At 39.9% G+C, this 21145-nt stretch overlaps 1 protein-coding gene across 13 annotated transcripts in view; it reads right to left on the reverse strand.

Moving 5' to 3' along the window:
* Positions 1 to 21145, reverse strand: part of LOC4576020 (glutamate receptor ionotropic, kainate 2) — a 116135-nt gene that overhangs the window by 81164 nt on the left and 13826 nt on the right. For all 13 annotated transcript variants that reach the window (XM_061642575.1, XM_061642492.1, XM_061642560.1 and 10 more), the window contains 2 exons: positions 1969 to 2124; positions 1784 to 1878 (listed from right to left, as the gene is read on the reverse strand). In XM_061642575.1, coding sequence (XP_061498559.1) covers positions 1784 to 1878; positions 1969 to 2124 — 251 coding nt within the window. The remainder of the gene's footprint in view (positions 1 to 1783; positions 1879 to 1968; positions 2125 to 21145) is intronic.

Here is a 21145-nt window from a genome sequence, read left to right on the forward strand (position 1 = left end):
AAAGGCAATCATTATACAATAAACGCACTTGACACCAACGGAAGCTTATCGCGCTGTTCAATCGACTTCTACAGTACACAACATTAGAGTTGTTTTACATAGAATTGTCACTTTGCAAATGGATTGGTATTTTGGCAAATTATTATTATTAATAAATTGTTATTGTTATTGATATAATTAATATTGTTATTATTATTGTTATTATTATAAGTACTATTATTAATATTATGGTTATTAATATTTTTATTATTATGGTTATTAATATTATTATTATTATGGTTATTCATATTATTATTATTATTATTATTATCATTATTATTATTATTAATATTATAATTATTATTATAATTATTATTATCATTATTATTATTATTATTATTATTATTGTTATTATTATTACTATTATCATTATTATTCTTATTATTATTATTATTATTATTATTATTATTATTATTATTATTATTATTATTATTGTTTTTATTATTACTATTATTATTATTATTATTCTTATTACTATTATTATGATCATCATCATCATTATTATTATTACTGTTATTATTATTATTATTATTATTATTATTTTATTTCATTTTCCTTTTCTCTTTTCACTGGATAGTAAATTCCTGAAATAAATATCTCTGTTAAACGCCTCATTACATACATTTTATCATAGGCTGGAGTGAAGACGGTCTATAAATGACTGAAGTTTTTCTAAAATAAATTAAATTGATACACCAGCTTAAATTATCTGTACATAGAAGTAACAGGGTCAGACGACAGGCCATATCATGTTCGCACTATGGACGTGTACGTAGTGGAGCTGTTGCAGTCGTTGGAGTTGACATGAGTAGTCGATGTTTCCTGTTAATAGACCTCTGACGAACATTTGCTGCGCTACGCGGTGCCTATCGATGAGTTTTTGCAGTTCAAGCCACTTTAATCGTGCTTCATAAGATGGATGAGTCTGCATCCGATTCATTTGATACACGGATGAGTCTGCGTTGCATGGATTCGATGCGGTCTAAAAGGTGCTGAGATAAAAGCCTTCAGACAACACAGGCACATTCCGCCACTGACCGGACAATTCTGCAGTAAACAGCCTTGGCACCAATTGGATCCCTAAAATCCGAACATGCCGGCCTATACAGGCTTTCGAGACTTGATTCATTATCACGCAGCCGGATAGTCAATCTTTGCTACGAGAGGACGATCCATGCTAGGCTTGAACCCATGACGGGCATGTTATTAAGTCGTTCGAGTTGACGGCTGTACCACGGGACCGCCCTTACCACCGGATTCAATTCTCTACTCCCTTACCGACATCAAAGACAGTCAAAATTGAAAAATAACATCAACACATTTACTTACGATAACTTTGATGCCTTTGGTTGAGATAGTAAATGAAACATTCATAGAAATAATTTGAAAAATAAACCCTGATGAAAATTATAAAGTAATATCAATTGGAAGATTCAAAGAGAACTATAAACATTTGATTCTAAAACATTTTATAAAAAATTGATTTATTTATAACGCGTTGAACTTTTGTAGAGCATATTTTCAACGCTGCTCATTGATTGTATTGATTGTAAGTCGCTAATTGTTTCTTTACAAAGCTGTAACAAAAATAAACTTTAAAAAATACCATGAAACCCATTTCAAATGTTATTAAGATGTGATGTAAGATTAAGATGTAAGATTATCTAAAAACAAAAAAAAACATCATTTACCCAGACCACCACAAGCTCTACAAGCACTGCTTATGAAATAGTATTTAACTTACCTCCATCGTATCGCAAATGCTCTGCACATGGCTGGCGGTGTGCGACGACTGCGGCCCGAAGATGGCGGCCACACCGACACCAAGCAAATGACACACTGTGAGTGCAAAGTAGAAAAAAACAGTTATTTGCGGTTCCGAAAGCTCTTTCGCTGTAGCATCACCACTTAAACGGAAGAAACGCTTACCTCGTTTCGATGCTAGAAAGCTATCCTGCGGCGAGATACGCTCGATCTGTGCGAGAAGTTTCGAGCGGGGCAGTATCGTCCGGTCGGAGTTGATCTTTTCCACCGCGTACCGGAACGCTATCTCCTGATGATCGTCGTCCGGATGGAACAGTCCACCTGGCACCGAGGAATGCGCGGCAAGCAAAGGGAAACAAAGGTAAAAGAAAAACCGAATTTGAAACAGGTGTTTAATGAAACGGCCAGGCACGGTACGGTGCCGAGATCACCGAGTGGGGCGATAGAAGACGCAAAGTTTCATTTAATGTTGCTACACCTGGTCAGAGATTTTCGTTCTTATCCGAGCAGCGTAACCTTTAGTTGAATAAAATGGTCCCAAACAAAAGGGAATTCGGATTGAAACTCCTTGGAGATTAGAGGTGGTCGGAACATACGGGCAGCTATTTGGTAGAATGCGTTTTACTTCTCTAGCCGGGAATGGGAGTACGAGGAGCTGGTACAATGACCTCTGTGACCTTGATAACGCTTGATATCCTCGCCATCCTTCGAATTAATGTCGTAATATTTACTTTTGCCTTCGATAAGTAATGGTTCAATTTCAAATTTTTACACTTTTTGTTCAATCAAATATGCTTAAAAGGCAAACTAAAATTGAGATTAGTGTTGTTTAGTTCAAGTATTGAGATCTTGCTCACACACACATTTCTGGGAAAACGTGCTGAGCTTCTCGAAGCAGCCGTACTTCCCTGCCAGTTAATTAATGATTCCACACAATAACTAACAAACCGCAGCTCACTGTAAAGCACCACTGGCATGCGAAGTAATTAAATGATCATCGCTCGAAACCGACCTCCCTGTTTCCGTCAAAGCTTGCATCTCCCTAGTCCTGCTTCCCCCCCCCCCCCCGCCCCCTCCAACGCTAAAGCCAACCAAAAGTTAGGCAAAAGTTCACGCCCACCATTCAGCCCGACTCTTGCGCCGAAGTTTACACACCGAACGCATCTGGTGAGTGCATCTTCCGCGCTCGAACGCTGGCCCGAATGGTTTGGCGTTGGCAGGAAATTATACTTTGATAGTGGCAGAAGCAACAATACCGTACGCTTGCGGCTCAACTGAGACCGGGAGCCTGAACTGAAGAACTTTTCCGAACTCTCGTTCTTGTTCGACGTCCCCGGAGAAAAGAAAACGCACATCCATAGCAGCAGGTATGTGTGTGTGTGTGTGTGTGTGTGTGTGTGTGTGTGTGTGTGTGTGTGTGTGTGTGTGTGTGTGTGTGTGTGTGTGTGTGTGTGTGTGTGTGCGGATGTATCTGCTGACTTGACTATTCAAGATACTGGTGTGTGTGTGTGTTCAATGGACAATTGTATTTCAAAAAAGGAACAGGTGAATACAAAAAATTCATCGACTAGCGTCTATATTGAACAATCGGAGCGAGATTTCGCTGCTGCCTTCATCGCGCTACCAACATACCTAGTCCTCTCTCCACTTTCTTTCGTTTCTCTTTTATTTGTCGCTTCACATTTCAAAACTCCCAGGTGACAATTGTACGTCTGTGTGTGTGTGTGTGTGTGTTGCAAGTGTGTTGATACGGAATGTAGAGCATCGTTAGGTGAAGCTGTTTGCTGGTCAAGCAGTTCGTTTCCATCTGTCCTTTTCTTTTAATTTCTTCTGTTGCCTGTTTTGAGCGTAAACGTTGCTGTGCAAGCTTGTGTAGCGACGAACGCTTAACGGAGAGCTGTGCACAGAAGAATAATATGAAGAAAATCCCACATAACACAATAGCACGCTTGGAGAAGTTTTTTGTTGCTGACTATGGATTGGAATTTTGGTACTTGCTCCCATGAGGATGTTTTTGCTTGCTTTAAAAGTGTGTTTTTACTTTCTCTCCATTGCATTGGATATATACTTCACTGTTTTGTATTTCTTGTTGTATTACAATCTGCTTTTAATTTAACCTATATTCGTAGCGGCACTTAGTAGCGCAAAGGTATCTATAGAGCATAACAATTAATTCCTAAATTAGAGCCAGATTGGTTGTCAAAGGAGTTCGGATTATTGCAATATATCAATGAAAAAGCCAAAAAGAACCTTTGTTTCGTTCTGTAGACTAAATGTAATGTAAGTAATCTAGATATTTTAAACTGAAATAAAACTTCAAAAACAAGGTAAAAATTTAATCCTAGTGTCCAACAAACGCAACGCTTCGCTGGAGCAAGTTATTAAGACATATCACTGGTTTACCCGTTCGGGTTACAGCACCAGTCTTGTGTTACATTCTTTTGCTTCTTCTATTTATTTCGCTCTGTTCTCCCTTTATATATATATCTCTCTCTCTCTCTCTATCTTCCACCTTGCTGCTTACAATACCCATGAGTGCCTCCATCCGTTGCGAGATCGATTGTTTTTGCTCGTCTCAAGCTCGGCGCTCTCGTGTGCGAGCTGGCGGCAATATTTTCGGCTTCGACTCGGGGAAACAAAACGAATTCCATCTCGATGGAGCTTTTGTTCAGCTTCTTCTTCTTTTCCCCCCACCCTCCCTCGCTTCAACCCGCTCTTCTACCCGTAGAGCGGCAGCGATTCGGTCCGGAGTCGCCCACATTCCAGTCGCCCGGATATCGAATCACCGAGCGTGGTCAGGCAAAGGGGGGTGGGAAATTGGGGCGAAAGGGAAGGCGTTCGCTTCCTTCAGCCCCGCCCGAGATGCAGTGCGGGATGCGTGAATGTGCTTGCAAATGACGAGCGAAACGCTACGAATCCTTTGCTTGCATCTCGCCGCAACACACCTGGCCCCGCGCTCTTTCCGCGTCCGTGGTTTGCTTTTCGCTCTTGCTCTTCCCGCCTTTGCCAACTCCCGGTGGCCGGAAATGAAGAGAATCCAATTCACATTCACCAACGACCCCCTCCGGCCAGGCTACGAGTGTGGAAGGAGAGGGGTGCGATGGGTGTACTCGATGTACGTGAATCGAACCGTACATCAACAACAACAACCCCTCTCGAGCCGAGGGTGATCAAGTGATTTGTTATTTGACGAAAAAAAAAAAAACAACAACACACCTTCCAGTGCCTTCCACCCATCTTGGAAAAGCAGTGCGAGATGGATACTAGGAACCGAAGGCAGCTCCACTCTCCCGTTCTTTCCAGCGTTTTTGGAAAGCAAAATACCACTGTTATCATATAAGTGTGTTGTTGTTTTTTTTTGCCTTACTTCTACCCTCCTAGTAGACAATCACTAGTACGGTTTGCGCCTGTATGTATGCGGTGAGAATATTTCAATCACAGCGCAAGTTCCGCACCGGCCTCCTGGGACATTAAGTAACAAACACACACCGACGAGCGGAGAGTTGGGCTTGACTGTAAAAAAACAACTTTTTTTTTTGGTTAATTGCATACCGTTAGGCGCATTGTAGTACGCTGTAAGGGTTTAAAAAACGCTTTTGCTCCATAGAACTTTATGTTTCATCTTCATAGCCGAAAAATCATTATACGAAAGTGTTTACGCTACCGGGTTTCCACCTTGAAAGCAATCAGTAGCTTTTGTTTTCTCAACCCTTTACTGCCTTCACACGCACAATCAGTATGCATGCAACACACAACAAACCCATCGTCATCGGGCAACCACCGCGGTGCCCCGGGTGAACGAAAGAGCACGTCCTCGGACAAAACGTCCTCGCACGTTGCACGGCTCGGCCGGCAGACCAGCTGCCAGTACGGGTTGATAATTTTCCATTATCAGATTAAATTCCCGTTTCCCAGGGCAGCTCCCTGGCCACCGTTGCCACCCGAGAGAGAAAAAAAAAACCCCAATCGGTAAGAAGCTGCGGCACTACTGAACTAGCGACGAAAAGCGATTGCTTTAAAAGCAATTACGAGCGTGCTTTGGCCGGGCGTACGATCGGGCATTGGTATCGAAAGTTATTGGCTGTGCGTGTTTGTATATATGTATATGTGTGTGTGTGTGTGTGTGTGTGTGCGCGTGTGCGGTAAAAGTGATGCTGCTTATTGCTTCACCAGCAGCGGTTTTCCCTAGGGGTCGCTGTTGCAGCATTTCAGTTAATGAAATTGACACTACAATTAGCATAATAAGAGCGCAGTCAAGCGAAGATTGCTGGTTAATGCGTGCGCGTGTATGTGTGTGTGTGCTGTTTGTATGTGCGCATGATCGATTGATCAAAACTCAGTACAATTGGCAACCATTTTTAACTCAGTGTACATTCCATGCTTGCATGTATTCCATTGGTTGAATGTGTATTACACAAAAAATCTATGTTCAGTGGCCAACAATACAATATTTGATACAATGTAGTCAATTGTACTGCATGGCAAATTACATTGGCGAATAAATTTCTAGTGAACAATCAATAATTATGACCAGTGTTTATGTGTTTGGTATTTACCGGGTTTTTACCTTTATCGTTTTTATACTGGTAAACATTGGTTAGTTTCTTTTGAATGGAATTTTTATGCATTTTTGTCACTTATTCCAAAATATTTCTCCAATGATTATATAACATAAACTTTTCCATATTCTTACTTGGAGCTCAGGCATATAAAAAGAATCTTTTTCGAAATATCTAATAACTAAATATTATATATCGCAACAAATATTATTCCACTAAATATTCAACAGCTTTATTTTCCCGTTGACGATGTCATACAACCGGATCTTGGTTGGTAAAAGATTTGTTCAATGTTTTTCGATTTGATTATTCATTTAATATTGATATATATAGCAAATATGTTTTACCTCTAATAGAGAACTCTAACATTTTCATGATTTTTTTATTTTGTTTTATAAAACAATTAGCTTAAACGCGATAAATCAAAACATTTTACCCGCTACATTTAGCATCCTGTATATTATTTCTAACAAAAAGTAGGTAACTAAGTTAAAAAATAGTACCAAACTAGTTTATACATATCATGCAATCTAGTTTTAACATTATATTATATGAAAGAACGATCAAAATGTTAGCAGTTCTTTTCATTTCATTTTGGAATGATAGATACGTTACAAAAGTTAATTCTTTCAAGTAAAAAACGTAATAAAAAAATAGCTGTAGCTGATTGTTTTCAATTGGTCATACTCTGACTCTGATATTTCCAACATTTGCATAGTTTTATGGCAACTAACAATACTCAGTATGCAAACATAATGTGCAAAATCTGGCCATGACTAACGCGTTGGTTTCAATGCAGAGCAGTAAATTTTGTAAAGAAAAGTTGATATTGGTGTCATTTTGATCATCAATATTTTTGAGCTAGAATTAAAGTAGCGAATTCTTACTTTTGGTGCTGTCTAAAGTTCATAAATTACAACAGGTCGTTCAGTCCAGTTCAGATCTTCATTTTACAGAGAAGTGCAAGGTGTCATACAAAACATTAGTACTCGTTATTCTCTTCCTACTAAACTCCACAGAAATCTTCATTCATTACGGCAACCAAAATCAGAATCATAAGCCCACCTGTAATTAATCTAAAGTTAATCGAAATCTTGCAGTAATTAAATGTATCTTTAGTATACCTAAAGATGGGTTCAACCTTTTCTAAAACAATATACCAGAAAGTGTGAGAATTTGCGTTTTTAATTCCTGTTGGTTGAGTGATTTTGTCAATTTGTACAAGTCTTTTTCTTATGGAAATTGCTCAATTGGTCGCCAAGTGCCTTGGTTGATGGCTAAACAATAAAAAGAGTAATGTTTCCTAAACCGTGGATTGTTTCCTTTAAGAATTGTTCATCAGTTTCATCATCTGGGCTATCAGTTTAAGATCTCTGCCCTAATATTTGTATATATGATGGTTCAATAATATAATATTGATTCTGAAGATTAATAATATATTGAAGATACGTTTGTACTGTTGTTCTTTGTTAGCTGCTGTATTGCTAATCTCTTAAAGCAAGGATGCATTTTGCAACATCATTTACATAAGACAAACAACGTTTTTGATGCCACATGTGTAACACAATCGTCTTGGCGGGTCACATCGAAATCATTCTCTACACGATGGAATAGTAACGGTCAATACATTATGTGTACATATATGCTTCCGCTATCCACGAATGGGCATGCAAGTGCTTAAGCGATTTCTGTTAGTTCTACATTAAAAAAATGTTCTACTTGTTTACATGTCCACTTTCACTTCAAAGTCCTTTTGGATACCGTTGCATCGTAGCCATGTCATACAGGCGTATTCTTTTCTTTTAATCGAGTCATCATGACGTCGAGTTGATGAACCTTGTGAGTTCATTTGTATGGAAAAACTCACTTTGGAGTTTATTTTCTCGACTCGAATCAAATCGAGTTCAGTGTAGAATAAGCCTAATAGATATCAATTACAACCAACAGGAAAAAAACTCACTTTAACTTTATCATTTAGTCAATTTACCCAGGAAAATACAGGTTTTTACCGGGTATATACACCTATGGATGTTTTCCCCCGAAATTTATAATACCCGATGTATCATAATACCCCGGAATGTACCAATCCTGATTATGACAAACTGTATGCACTCCAATCCAATCCCTGGCAGTGTCATACAAAATACACTGTTGGGAATGAACTTCAAGTCATAATTTTAAAGCTAAAACAAAACCCTCAATGCGATAACCCGAAGCTACCGGAGCAGTGGATATCTTGTCCCTGCCTTGATGTAGCTTTTCTATCTTTTATCCCACCCCTTCGCCCCAAATTTACAAGTCAAATGTCAATTACTTGTGCACACCTCGTCAGGCTTCGTTATCATCCTACCCACCGGCTGGATAGATTGTTGCGGTACAGATAAAGCTCCAAAAGAAGGAAGCCAACAGTACACACACACACAAACAGACACCCTTCGCTAATGATAAGACAAACAATGCACTGTTTTACACCGGCCCGGTGTACACAAAAGCCTGCCCGTGCGAGCGAGGATCAGATTTTTGTGCGGTGCGGTTTTAGATTCATGGGAGCTGCTTTATACCATTCTTTTCTTTACCAGCTGTCTCTCTTTCTCTACGCTTGCCGGACTGGTGGGATTTTTCCTCGTGTTAAATGCCGGAAAATTGCAGCAATTAACACTCCTTTCTTCGAAAACGGAGCGAACCCTTTTTGTCACCACGTAATGTTGTTGTTTTTCGGGTTTCTTTCCACTGTTGCGCTGGTTGTTTTTTGTATTCCTTTTCGGTGCTTTTGTTACCACTGTTTAGTGGAAGAGAGAAAGAGACCGAATGACAGTGCGAATGAGTGTGAGAAAGATGGTGCAAAAAAGGGATAATGCTACACCGCATTGCCTTTTGCCGTTTTATCGCGATCAGAGAAACTCTGGTATCATCGCACTGGGCGGTTTTCTGGGCCACCCCGGCGGTCTTTGCTCCCACGGTTCAATTTTTATTCTGTGTTCCCCCAAAACAAAAAGGGGGCTGTCTGGCCGGGAGCAACAGCACCGCCAAACACCAGCTGCCCGCAACGAGAAACGAGGGAGGGGGCTTTCGGGACCGTTGCCGTTGGCATCACCGTTGCCTGGGCTGAGTGTGCGTTGATCGTGGATAAAAGCTTCATGGAAAATATTTTATTACACCATGGGTTTGCCACAGGGTAGAAAAAACTTAATCAAAACTTTTACAAAAAATGGTTTTCATATTTTTTCATTTCATTTTTTTTTCAAATTAATTGTGGTGAGAGGTTTCTTCTAATTCATATCTGATGGGCGCGGGAAAAGTGGGAACGTATTTCATTCCTCGACACATGTGGCCATGTGCAGTTGATGACTTGCTCATCTAGAGTTTGCATTTACGTGCTGCATCAGCTACTCAGTCAGCTAGCATAAACAAAAGTGCATGAAAAAAGCGCAGCAAAACCATTAAAACATCACGCGAAAAAGGTAAAGTTTATAGAGTCTGCTCGAGACGCAGGGTACTTTTTGCCCTGCTTAATGGAGACGCCTGGTAATTACACATTTTTCTGTGCGGTGGAGACGCTTGGTGCTTCACTTCTTTTAAGCAAAACACCCACCATAACCTCAAAAGCTTTTTTTTTTTAATTCTTTCAATTATCTTGGCAAATGCCCCCAAATGTTTAGGTTATTTTCCACCACCACCATTTTTTGTTTTTTTTTTGTGCCACGATGGTTTTTATTTGTTAAAAATGCAAATCACTGCTCCCACAACAACCGTGATGCTTTCTTCATGGTGGTGCGCATTATCAGCAACAAACGGTTCATAATGCACCGGGAGGAACAAACGGTTGGATGGCGTTCCAACTAGTGATTGCAATGGGATGGCCGGCGGGACAACCGAAAATAGGCGACACACACACACACACACACACACATACACAAACACACACAATGGAGCGGAAGTGGCGGGCCAAACACGTATCCCGGGCAGCAGCATACTCGCTCGGCGCTTGGCTGTCCATCAACGGCGTCTGACCGGCGTTTGCACCCTCACTGTGTGTGTCCTCGAGCTCCTATGCCCCCTCCCCCCTCCGTTCTACTCCCTCCGCCCCAAGCCTGTTGTGCCATATCTTTGTCACTGTCATTGTGACGTTTGTCTCGTCGGCATCACCACCGAGACAGAGAGAAATAGAGAGCCCAGCCGACCGTGCACAGAACTGGCCCGTGTCAGGTTTTGTCGTTTTAATTTCGAAACCACCCACCCAGCCTTCTGCTCGCGATCAACCCGCTCGAACCGTTGCATGGGTGGCACGTTTGTTATCTCCATCGTGATGCCGCCATCTTTCTGCTTTATGTCTATGGGTTCTTTTTGTTTTTGTTTTTTTTTTGCACCTCCCTCACTCGTCTCTCATCGCTCACTGTTATTTGTGAGTCGCATTTTGACCGTCCGTCAGGCGAAGCTCAACCTCATCAGCCATTCACGAGCTCTGGCCGGTTGAGTATGTGTGTGTGTGTGTGGTAGGCCTTGACAGAGAATGGCTGATTCGGGCAGACGTCAAGCGTTGGGTGCGATTTCAAATATTTTGCACCCACCGCCGCTCACAAGGAAAAAGCTACCGCATCGGCTTTCCCCGTACACCGCGACACACTGTTGCTGGAATGCTGCCGTTTGCTGTACTTACGCCCCATCCCACCCTTGCTATTGTCTCGTTCACGTACGGATGCTCAAGGGTAGCAAGGAGACGGTGTTTTATTGTCAAGCATTTAATTTGCATCAGCAGGCAGCGGAGTTCAATTGCTAAGCTGAGCGGAGCTGGCCATATCAGTGCGTTCCATTTAACACATTCTTTGTGGGATGGATGGAAATGTAATGCTTGAAATAAACAACTTAGGTGAAAGGATGCGAAGAAGGGGATGGAAAATGGAGCCAATGGGGACAATGCGACCGCCGCTAGCGTTTGTCATTTGTAGTCAAAATAAGTTTCTACACTCGCCTATTATCTGCAACAGGACGGACTACCATTAAAATTTACTCCTTCTTGAACCCTCAATTGGAAACAATCATGCTTGTAAATGTTTTGAAGAGTTTTTTTTCTATTATTTTGAATTGTTATTTGCATTATCGAACAGTGCATTGAAAGGGCATGCAACGCGCTAAAGCTCATCATTCTATTCACCATTATTCAAAAGCTCCCCGGCCGACACTGGGCTGCTGCCAGGTACGAGCGTCCATATCGTTCGGGCCCCGTAACTGATCGCATCGTTCATTGTCCTCCAAGAGGGGGTGGGGTGCGAGGTGTGATAAAACGATGATAGCACTGTGGGTTTGATGCCCGGCCGACATTTCAGCGAAGAACCCTCGGAATTTTACCGACGGTGCGGTTGTGGCAGGTATGATTGATAGCTCCTGGAATGACCACCCACTGTACCGTGCCGTGTTTCTCCGTGAGCATGTGTGTGTGTGTGTAAGTGTGTGTATGTGAGTGAAGTTCACTAGCAGTGGAGCAATTTTGCAAAATATCCCACGGCGTCATGTCGTAGCGAGCGAACGCAACCGATGGACCGTCTTCAGATGAAGAAAAATGGATGTCACCCAACTCAGGGCCAAGAATTGGGTCTTAAAAGAAAAACCGAGGAGACCGGAGAGTCGAGGAAAGCAAACACGCAAACCCATTCCACGAAACCGACCGCAATCATCCGTGTCAGTAGAATGGACGGGGGGACAATAACGGTATCAATAAATTATGGCAACATTTATGATGCATCTGTCACTGATTTTTTTTTTTACCTCACAGTTTAGCAATGTTGTACAAATTTTTTTTTTATTATCTGTTAGGGAATTGTGTGAGAAGGAGGCGGTGATTCACCTTGGCTGATGTTACTTAGAGAGGTTTTAACAAAACAAAAATCAGTTTAACTTGGGAAGCTTTGTGTTCGCGTGCTATAAACCTGCTTTATTTGTGTAGCGCCTAAATATATGCAATGTGTGTAATTTAATTATTGATTCAATTGATTTTTTAACTTCATCACAGCTTACTCGTATGTACAAAGATTCTACCTAAAATCCAAAATATCATATTTATCACATTCATTTAGGCGCTAAGGATGGTCCCCAACAACTATTGGTGAGAGGGAATAATAACGGTATCAATAAATTATGGCAACTTTTACAGGGTTTTCCAAGTCACTTGCAAATGTGCACATCATTATTCATCGCCTCTAAGATTTTTTTTCAACAGCTGTCAAATGGAGTGTTAGCGTCATACAGGGTTTACCTAGCCAATCCGGCATCGCCAAAGCGTTATCGGTTGCCGTAAATTAGTGTTGGATTTCATGACTCTTTCGATGAGGTTCATTCACATGAATCTTCAGTGATGAGTGATTCGAATCTCGAATCGCCTCTTCAAAGATTCATGAATCTCTAAAGATTTATGAATCTCCAAGAATTTATGAATCTTGAAGGATATATGAATCTTCAAAGATTCATGAATCTAAAAGATGAATAAATTCATTAAAATTCATATATCTCCAGTGATTCATTAGTCTTTTTATATTCTCATTTCAAAGATTCATTTAGATTAATGAATCTGACTCAGATTTACCCAACAGTATCGTAAATACTTTTTCGGGTGACGTAAACTCTCAATTGGCCATAGTCATTTCTATTCGGGCCTTGTGAAATATGAATCGAGCATAGTGCAGAATGAAAGCGACCTACACTAGATTTTCTTGCTTTTCTAGTTGTAAACAATGCTTTTATGCGTGTAGTTAAACTGATCTGTGAGAAAGTTTACAATTTTAAGTTAAATTACAAATAAAAATGATTCAAATACCTTACAGAGTTTACCTAGCCAATCGGGCGTCGTCGAAGCGTTATCGGTCGCCGTAAATACTTTTTCGGGCGACGTAAACTCTCAATTGGGCTCTGTCATTTCTATTCGGGCCTTGTAAAGTATGAATCGGGCAGAGTACAGAATAAAAGCGTCCTACTCTTGAAGGTGTCAAATCGGTAGCTCCGGTGTGTTTGATCCATTAAGTTGTTTAAAAATACGTAGTTTGCATGTTTTTTAACTTAGTATGCATTTTTATAAAATGTTGACCTAATTTAATCACTAAACATATTATATGTTATAATATGAAGAACTGAAACATTATTGTGATACAAATAAACAATTTGATCGCTGTTGAAAAAAACATCTCGCAATACATGAAAAATGTTGTAGGCATCAGAAATTTACTGGGAAAACCCTTTATAATGTAACTGTTGATGTTTTTTACCTTTCATTTTAGCAGGGTTGTAAAAATATGTTGTATCTGTTAGAGAATTGTGTACGGAAGATGCGATGATACACCTAGCCTGGTTATATTGACAGAACATAAATTAGTATAACAGGGGATGATATGGGCTCCTATGCTTAAAATTTGTTTTTAATTTCTTGCGCCGAAAGGCATGCGAAATGTGCGTTTTAATTATAAATTTAATTTTTAATTTATCACGAGGGTCGTACTTACAAAAATTGCACCTTAAATCCAAATTCCAAATTAATCACATTTATTTAGGCGCTAAGGCGCACGGTGTGCACAAAAATATGAAATAAAAAACATTCGCCATTCTCCAGGAAAGATATATCTAAATTTAACATTTCTACTGCAGCCAATCAGCAGGCACCTCATCTTTCGCCTCGTTTCACATCGATCAAACGTTTGCTAAGCGCGCCGCGGTAGCTTTTACGAACGTTTGTACCACTCTCTCCTTCTCTCTATCTCACTCTCTCTCTCATTCTTTCTTTCTTTTTATCTCTCCCACCACCACCTACAAACCGCACGTTTCACGCGTCAACACCAGACCCAAGGATTTGCCATCGAATCCGACTCTGTGCTGGGACGGGAAAAAAACCCTTCCTGTCAGCAGCAGATGCTGCACGCCTACATACAGCACGTGGAGGGGGTAGAAGAAGGTGGGATCCCCTCCAAATTTTGGAGCACGTACTTTGGCCGCAAGAGAATGAACTGTGTTTTTAGGCACGCCGAGCGGAAACTATTAGAGCGATATGAGAAAAAATGCCAACATTGAGGGGAGAGCGGAAAGGGGAGGTAGCGGTGTGAACGTTTACTTCAGAAATATTGGAGGGGGAGAAGCATTGAACAACAATCGATTCGTTACCGGGTTCAATTTCGGGCTCGAGGCTTTTGCCACTCCATACGTAACGGGTTGCGCCGAAAGTTATGCAATCTACATCGCACTCGCACACATACAAACACATACACCGTTATGTCCATATTAACCCGGTACAAAATGGACGCAAAAAAAAAAGAAAACAAAAATACTAAGCGTGCACTTCCACACTACTTCGCCCCTTCCCTTCCGATCTTAAATCTTTTACCATACCATCAAACAAAATAAGAAAGGCAGACACGAAATGGCAAAAAAAAAAGAAAACCATTTTCCGATACACTTTCCTTTCATTGCAAAATCCTTTCAACGTGATTAAACTACAACAGCCACACGTCAGCCGTCATCAACGAGATTTTTCGTTGCAGTTCAATCACATTTCGTTGCGTGTGGCTGGCTATGTGGGTGGTTTAGTATGTGTAACGAATCTTTGCAAAACTGTCCAAACGTCGCCCAACGAAAGTTATACCGTACGGTGGAAGGTGACATCAAAACGGAGAGAGAGAGCATCTCTTGGCTTTCATCTTTTCGTGCACATTTTCTAAAGGCATCGCCTAGTGGGGATTATTTTTTCCGATGAGACTTTTTGTGTTGTGCCTAAATTCAAAAGCGTACAAAGAAGACAAGGTTGAAACATCACGATACACCACAAAACTTGCACATGTTTCAAAAGAGAGTTAAAGTTGGTGAGCAGAAAAAACTATGCCCCGCTGTAAAGCTGACCAAGCGCTGGTACCGATGCAGTGGACCGTGGTTTACCATGTTTCAATAACCACCCGTTGGGAGTGGTTTAAGCTAAGCTGCTGGATAAGCTTTAAAAAATTAAAATCATAAACACGAACCGGGATGTAATGGAAACAACAACAAAAAAAACAGCACAGCGAATCGGAGGCAAGTAAAGCCGCGAGTAACAGTAACGCAAAATAATAGCAAAGCGTGCGCCCGGTACCTTGACTTTATTTAATAAAGCAGCGCAAACATGGCTAACTACAAATTGGATGGAGAGATGGAGGGACCAGCAGCAGCAGCAAAGCTGCGCACGGTAGGAAGGGAACGACAAAAAAAAAAGCTTTACTCTCGCCTCCGCCACCCACCCAACTTTTGCAATGCAATGCGGTACTCACGCTCGCGTACAAAATTAGCTCTCAGAAAAATCGGATTAATTCCGATACACTCGGGACTTAAAAAATCTTCCACAAAAGCATTTCCTTTCTTGCACCGCCCTGCTGCCTCATGAAAAATGCTAATGCTTCGCGTGCTCTGTGTGTGCGCATGTGTCTTCCCTTCCATTTGGATGCTTCGTTTCGCTCCGTGCCTGCCCGAAACGGGCCAATTTATTGCTTATGCAGTGGTTAAGAAGTGCAAAATCGAGGAGCCAGGGAAAACATAACGAAAGCACCTGCAGAAATGCGGGGAACGGCTAAAAATATGAATGTGTAAAGCTATTGTATGAAAAATTGTGCACTACTCGCAAGCTGCACGAGAAATCGGTGAAAAATGGAGCGTTGTTGTGTGCTGTTGGTCCGCAATTTGGCTTATAACATTCCACGCTCAATATTGCATTTAAATTGAGCATTTAAGGGTGTGCATATGTGTGTGTGTGTTCTCTCTCTCTCTCTCACTCTCTCTCTCACTCTCTCTCTCTCTCTCTTTCTCTCTCTCAATATATTTTTAACACACACACACTCTTTACCCACTTTACTTCGCAATGGCTTTGACTACGAATTTTGTTCCATTCGTACACATCCTTCCGAGCTCTCAGGGCTAAATTCGTTACATCGAAATGAATCGAATAAATTGTAATCATTTTAAGTACGCTCACACAAATTGACCCCCTCACCTCCGCACCAACGAGAGAGATTGAATACATGGCGAAAGAAAGCGAGCATGGCAAACATACGTAGCAAGTACAGCAGTCAATTCAAGTACAGCAATTTAATACATTGCGCCAACAAATGTGAACATGTTTTTTTTATGAAGTTTTATTTTAAACGTGTTCCAAACAAAAGATTATATTATTTTTGGAAAATCATTTCCACCCCTGTGCTTCGCACTGTCGCTGTCACAAATGCTTGGTCACAAATTAACGATTACAGCAGTTCCAGGATCTAAATAGATTCGGTATCAAAGTCCAAATCGTGATCAACTCCCGCACCGGTATGCGTCCTGTACTATTGCTAGAAACCGTACAGTTATGGTATAAATTCCACCATCGAGACAACCTCTAGTTTGGTTTTGAAATCAATACAGGCTAAAATCCTAAAAAGGATTATTTCCATGAGTTCCGTTTAATAACCACAATACGACATCAGCTGCAGGATCGGAATAGGGCTGAAATCAGATCCAGCAACTTTGGTGTCGGTTCTTTGGTCATTATCAGAATCAGACTCAGAAACAGAAAGCATTTGCAATATCTTTCCGAGCAAAAAGCGTAGTGAAAATAACAACACTCTAATAAATCAAGCATTTGAAAAAGACATTAAATTTGATCACCTCATTTTCAATGTTTAATCATAGTTGTTTTGTTAATTTTAAGCCAATTTAAAACGAGTTTATGTACAGTGAAACCTCTCGTAATGAGTATCCCTTGTTAAAAAATTAGTATGAATTAAATGACACGGGCTGCATAAGTGTGCACAAGTTTGTGGTATGTTGACGATCATTTATTGCGTTTCGATATTAAAGTATGATCAACGCGTGATCTGCCAATTGCTGCCACTTGGAAGCGTTTTGTATGACTACAATTGTTTTGTAAATTTAATGCCAATAGATTTGTGGATATTCTAATTATTGCTGAAGAAGATTTAATTGCTTAATTGTTCATGGTTCGTAAAGTGGCATGATTGGCCAAGCTAGCGACCATAGTACTGAGTTAAAATTAAAATTTAAATATTTATAATAAATACTAACACAACCAACAGCAAATCAAACACAGCGTACAAGCTTTTTACACAGATTAACAAACACTTGAGTGGTAGAGTGGTGCCGTTCAAATGACATGTAGCGTAGATTAAATTTACGGGCCATTGCAGTCATAGGGTTGCTCTCGCTATGCGCACAACTTTTAAGGTCAGTTCTTATATGTCTGTAATTACGAAAGGAGGAAAATTTATGATGACTCTAGCCAACAGTTCTGGCAAATCTATATCACCGACGAAAAGCTGAGATATTAATGTATATTGGGCATTAATGTATATCGCGTCTCCAAGCAACTGTGTTCCAACCAAACAACAAACATCGAGTAGAAACTCGAAGAAACTGCTAAACAACAAACTCGTTTTTGACCCAAACCGATAATGGATCGTTTGTCATCACAAATCACGTGTACGAAACAATGGAATTGGTCAATTTGAAAAATCATCTAAAAAATACTAAAACAACCGAGAGCTTTTTCAAGAAAACGTATTAATAATCATGTTACACAAATAGCTTTCTACAGATATCTTTCAAAAAAAATTATATTGATATTAAACCGGCGGGGTGGATCCGTGGTACAGTTGTCAACTCGAACAACTCAGTAACACACCCGTCAATGGTTCAAGCCGTCCCTCCGTAGTAAGGATTGACTATCTGGCTGCGTGGTAATGTAATACTCGAATACCTGTATAGGCCGGCATGTCCGCGTAGTACGTTACTCCAAATAGAAAAAGATTAATATTAAACCGATGAGGATGTGCTTAGTCCATGATTTATAGTAAACTGTTTTACCACTTTTAGCACATTACTTTAATATGTTGACAGGATATTTGTCAATTTTGCTGGAATATCATATCAACAAAACAGGTGCAAAATAGGAATAGCACCACCGCGTGAAAACAGCTTACTCTGGATTTTGGAAAGAGATTTTTTCCCGGATTTTGTTAAGACTATGATTCAGTTTCGATTAAGAAGTGTTACTGTTAAGCAATACGGCCTTTTTGGACCGTTCCTCCTATATATAAAAAAAGAAGTGTAGCTCAAAAATAACAAAATAGATATTATTGTTTTCGTTAGACTACCAGCATTGGACTGATCACAGCATCTAGCATACGAAAATAAGGTTCATTGCAAAAATGTTTATGCAGAGTAATAAAAATATGTCAAACCTACTGCCTCTGAAAGAAAAATCAGATCAAAGACAAGGTTTTCATGAGTGATAAAAGAAGATTCAATACTGAATCAGTGTATCAGTTAACAAATGTTTATCGTGTATGATTACCATTTCCGGTGTTAAAAACAGTGATTTGTCATTTTCTGCAACAATTTAAACCATACCATATCATGAATATGATCGTAAATCTTTCTTAATGAGGCTTAATCGTACTTAATTAATTATATTCTACTTAGAGCGTCTTTAAAAATGTTCTCTTCTAGGTGAAATAAAACTTGATGTTTATCATGTGTGGCAACACTATTGATGCGATAAACGTAAACACCAGTTTTTAATTTGAATCAGAGCCCTCACAGTACGTTCATGGCGATGCACTTATTATTTGGAAGGATTTATCATTTAAACAATTTGCTATTGCAGTGCAAAATGTTGGAATATGAATCGAAATACTTAAAATTATCTATATGAAACAGTTTGACCACCTAATTGGCCTAGATAAAGTTCAAAAGTATAATAATTTCGTCACAAACATGCATGGGATAACTTGAGGCTGGATTTTCTCCAAACATACTGCAGTGTCGCTTGCTGTGGCAATCTCATGTGGTAATCACCGCTTGCTGTTCATGTTTGGAATCCGATGAAAAATCAATTTTTCTACTTCGTTCGGTTCGTTTGGTTTCTTAAAAATGAAAATAGATAAAAACAAACAAGTAAGGCATGCTAATATCCTTTGTTAGTGAAAATTTAAAACAGATCGAGTATCACTCACGGGAGGTTATATTTTCGCCCATTAATTAGATATTCATTCAACTAATTAGTACAAATGACGATACGATAAAAAATTGGTTAAAACTCCAACTGGTGCTGTTTCTTATTTCGCACCTGGTTTTAACAATATTTGTGCTTAATTGAATAATGTATCATCAATATATTGAAATAGTGTGCATAAAATGTGTAAAACGGGGTAATTTAACATTACATTACATGCTAAAAAAATCTTCATCGATAAGGTAATCCCGCGATTATTGCAAAAAAAACATGGTGTAGCCATTTTAATTTCACACAATATATTAAAAAAAGTTTAATTATATTTATAAGAAGGCTATCAAATAAACTAACTTATTGTGTTTCGTCTGCTTGCTCAGTGTATTATGTTTTTCCTATACCATTGATTGAAGCCTCATTATTTGCCAAAGTTATGTAATTAGTAAACATTGATATGATTTTAAGTGTATTTGCTCGGTTTATCATTTCTGGCTTGATTCGTGCACAAAACATTGGTGTTAAATGCAAATCGTCCTTTGCTATTTGTAAAAATAGTATGAGTATGTTTTTAATCGTTCTTCTTCTTCTTTGGCTCAACAACCGTTTTTAATCGTTACATTCTTTAAATGTGTGCTCGATATCGTCGAAAATCACACATTTTTCACAGTTCAAATCACGATTCTTATTTAATTAAGTATGATTAATATTACGCCATAACCTGTTCTATTTTATTGACGTGCTGTAGAGTGTATTTGTGGTGCGAGAAGTGAATATTTAGCTTGTTTGTAAATTTCTTTAGCTTTTGGAGCAGTTTTTTAGTCTAAGTACGTTTCTTCTGTGCTTACTGGCAATACGCAAAGATAAAGTGAACCATTTATTTCATTTTTCATAAAAATAAAATTGGAAAAGAGTCTCCCGCATACCGAGTTTTTGACATAATGAGTATGTCACTGGCACAGATTAAACTCGTATTGTGGGGTTCCACTGTATTAAAAAAAAACTTCCACACAACATGTCGACAATTTCATCATGCGTTACACGATTTGTAGCAGTCGTATTGGTATTACTATTGATATCTCTTAGTTTCTGATTTGGACCACCTTTCCGTCGGCCGTGCGGGGTCCGGAAGCACGAAAAAATTTGCCTCATGATGCCCAAATGGTGCGATTTGAAAAATTGTCATGCACGATGCCCAGCTAGAAATGGGCCAATTGGAGGAAACAGTGAGACGAACTGCGAACGAATAAGAAACCTCCAAGGCAAGCGGCGTGCGTGGTGTGTGGAAAAATTATGACACAGCCTCCTGCCAGTGCTGCCATGAATTATTCCGAAGGCAGGAAAAAAAAATCCCCCCAACCGGTCGGTGCCGAACGGTAAGCGGAGAGAGGGAAGGCAAAAAAAAAGAAAACGGAACGAAAAATGCCAATGGTGGAAATACTTCGCACTTCACCATGTGCGTCGTCCAGCTGCCCATGGAAACGGTCCACCCATTGTCACCCTCCGAGGGATTTGCTGCTGCTGGCTGGTATGTCTTCTACCTCTTGCGCTGGTACTCCTGTTCGATAATTCTCCAGCATGGCCGGCTGTAATGTGAAATTGTTGGGGCAAATTTTACACACACGCACACACACACACCCATAAAGCAAGAAGCTACCGGGGCGAGCAAAAAGAAACGGAAAATACCTCTCAGGTCGAGCCGGGCCGAGCAAGTATGTTACCGTTTTGTTATTTCGTGCCAGCCGTGTTTTTTCTTCCTCTTCTTTTTGGCCACTGCTGTGCC

The sequence above is a fragment of the Anopheles gambiae genome, chromosome X, assembly GCF_943734735.2.
Source record: "Anopheles gambiae chromosome X, idAnoGambNW_F1_1, whole genome shotgun sequence".
NCBI classification, from domain to species: Eukaryota; Metazoa; Arthropoda; class Insecta; order Diptera; family Culicidae; genus Anopheles; species Anopheles gambiae.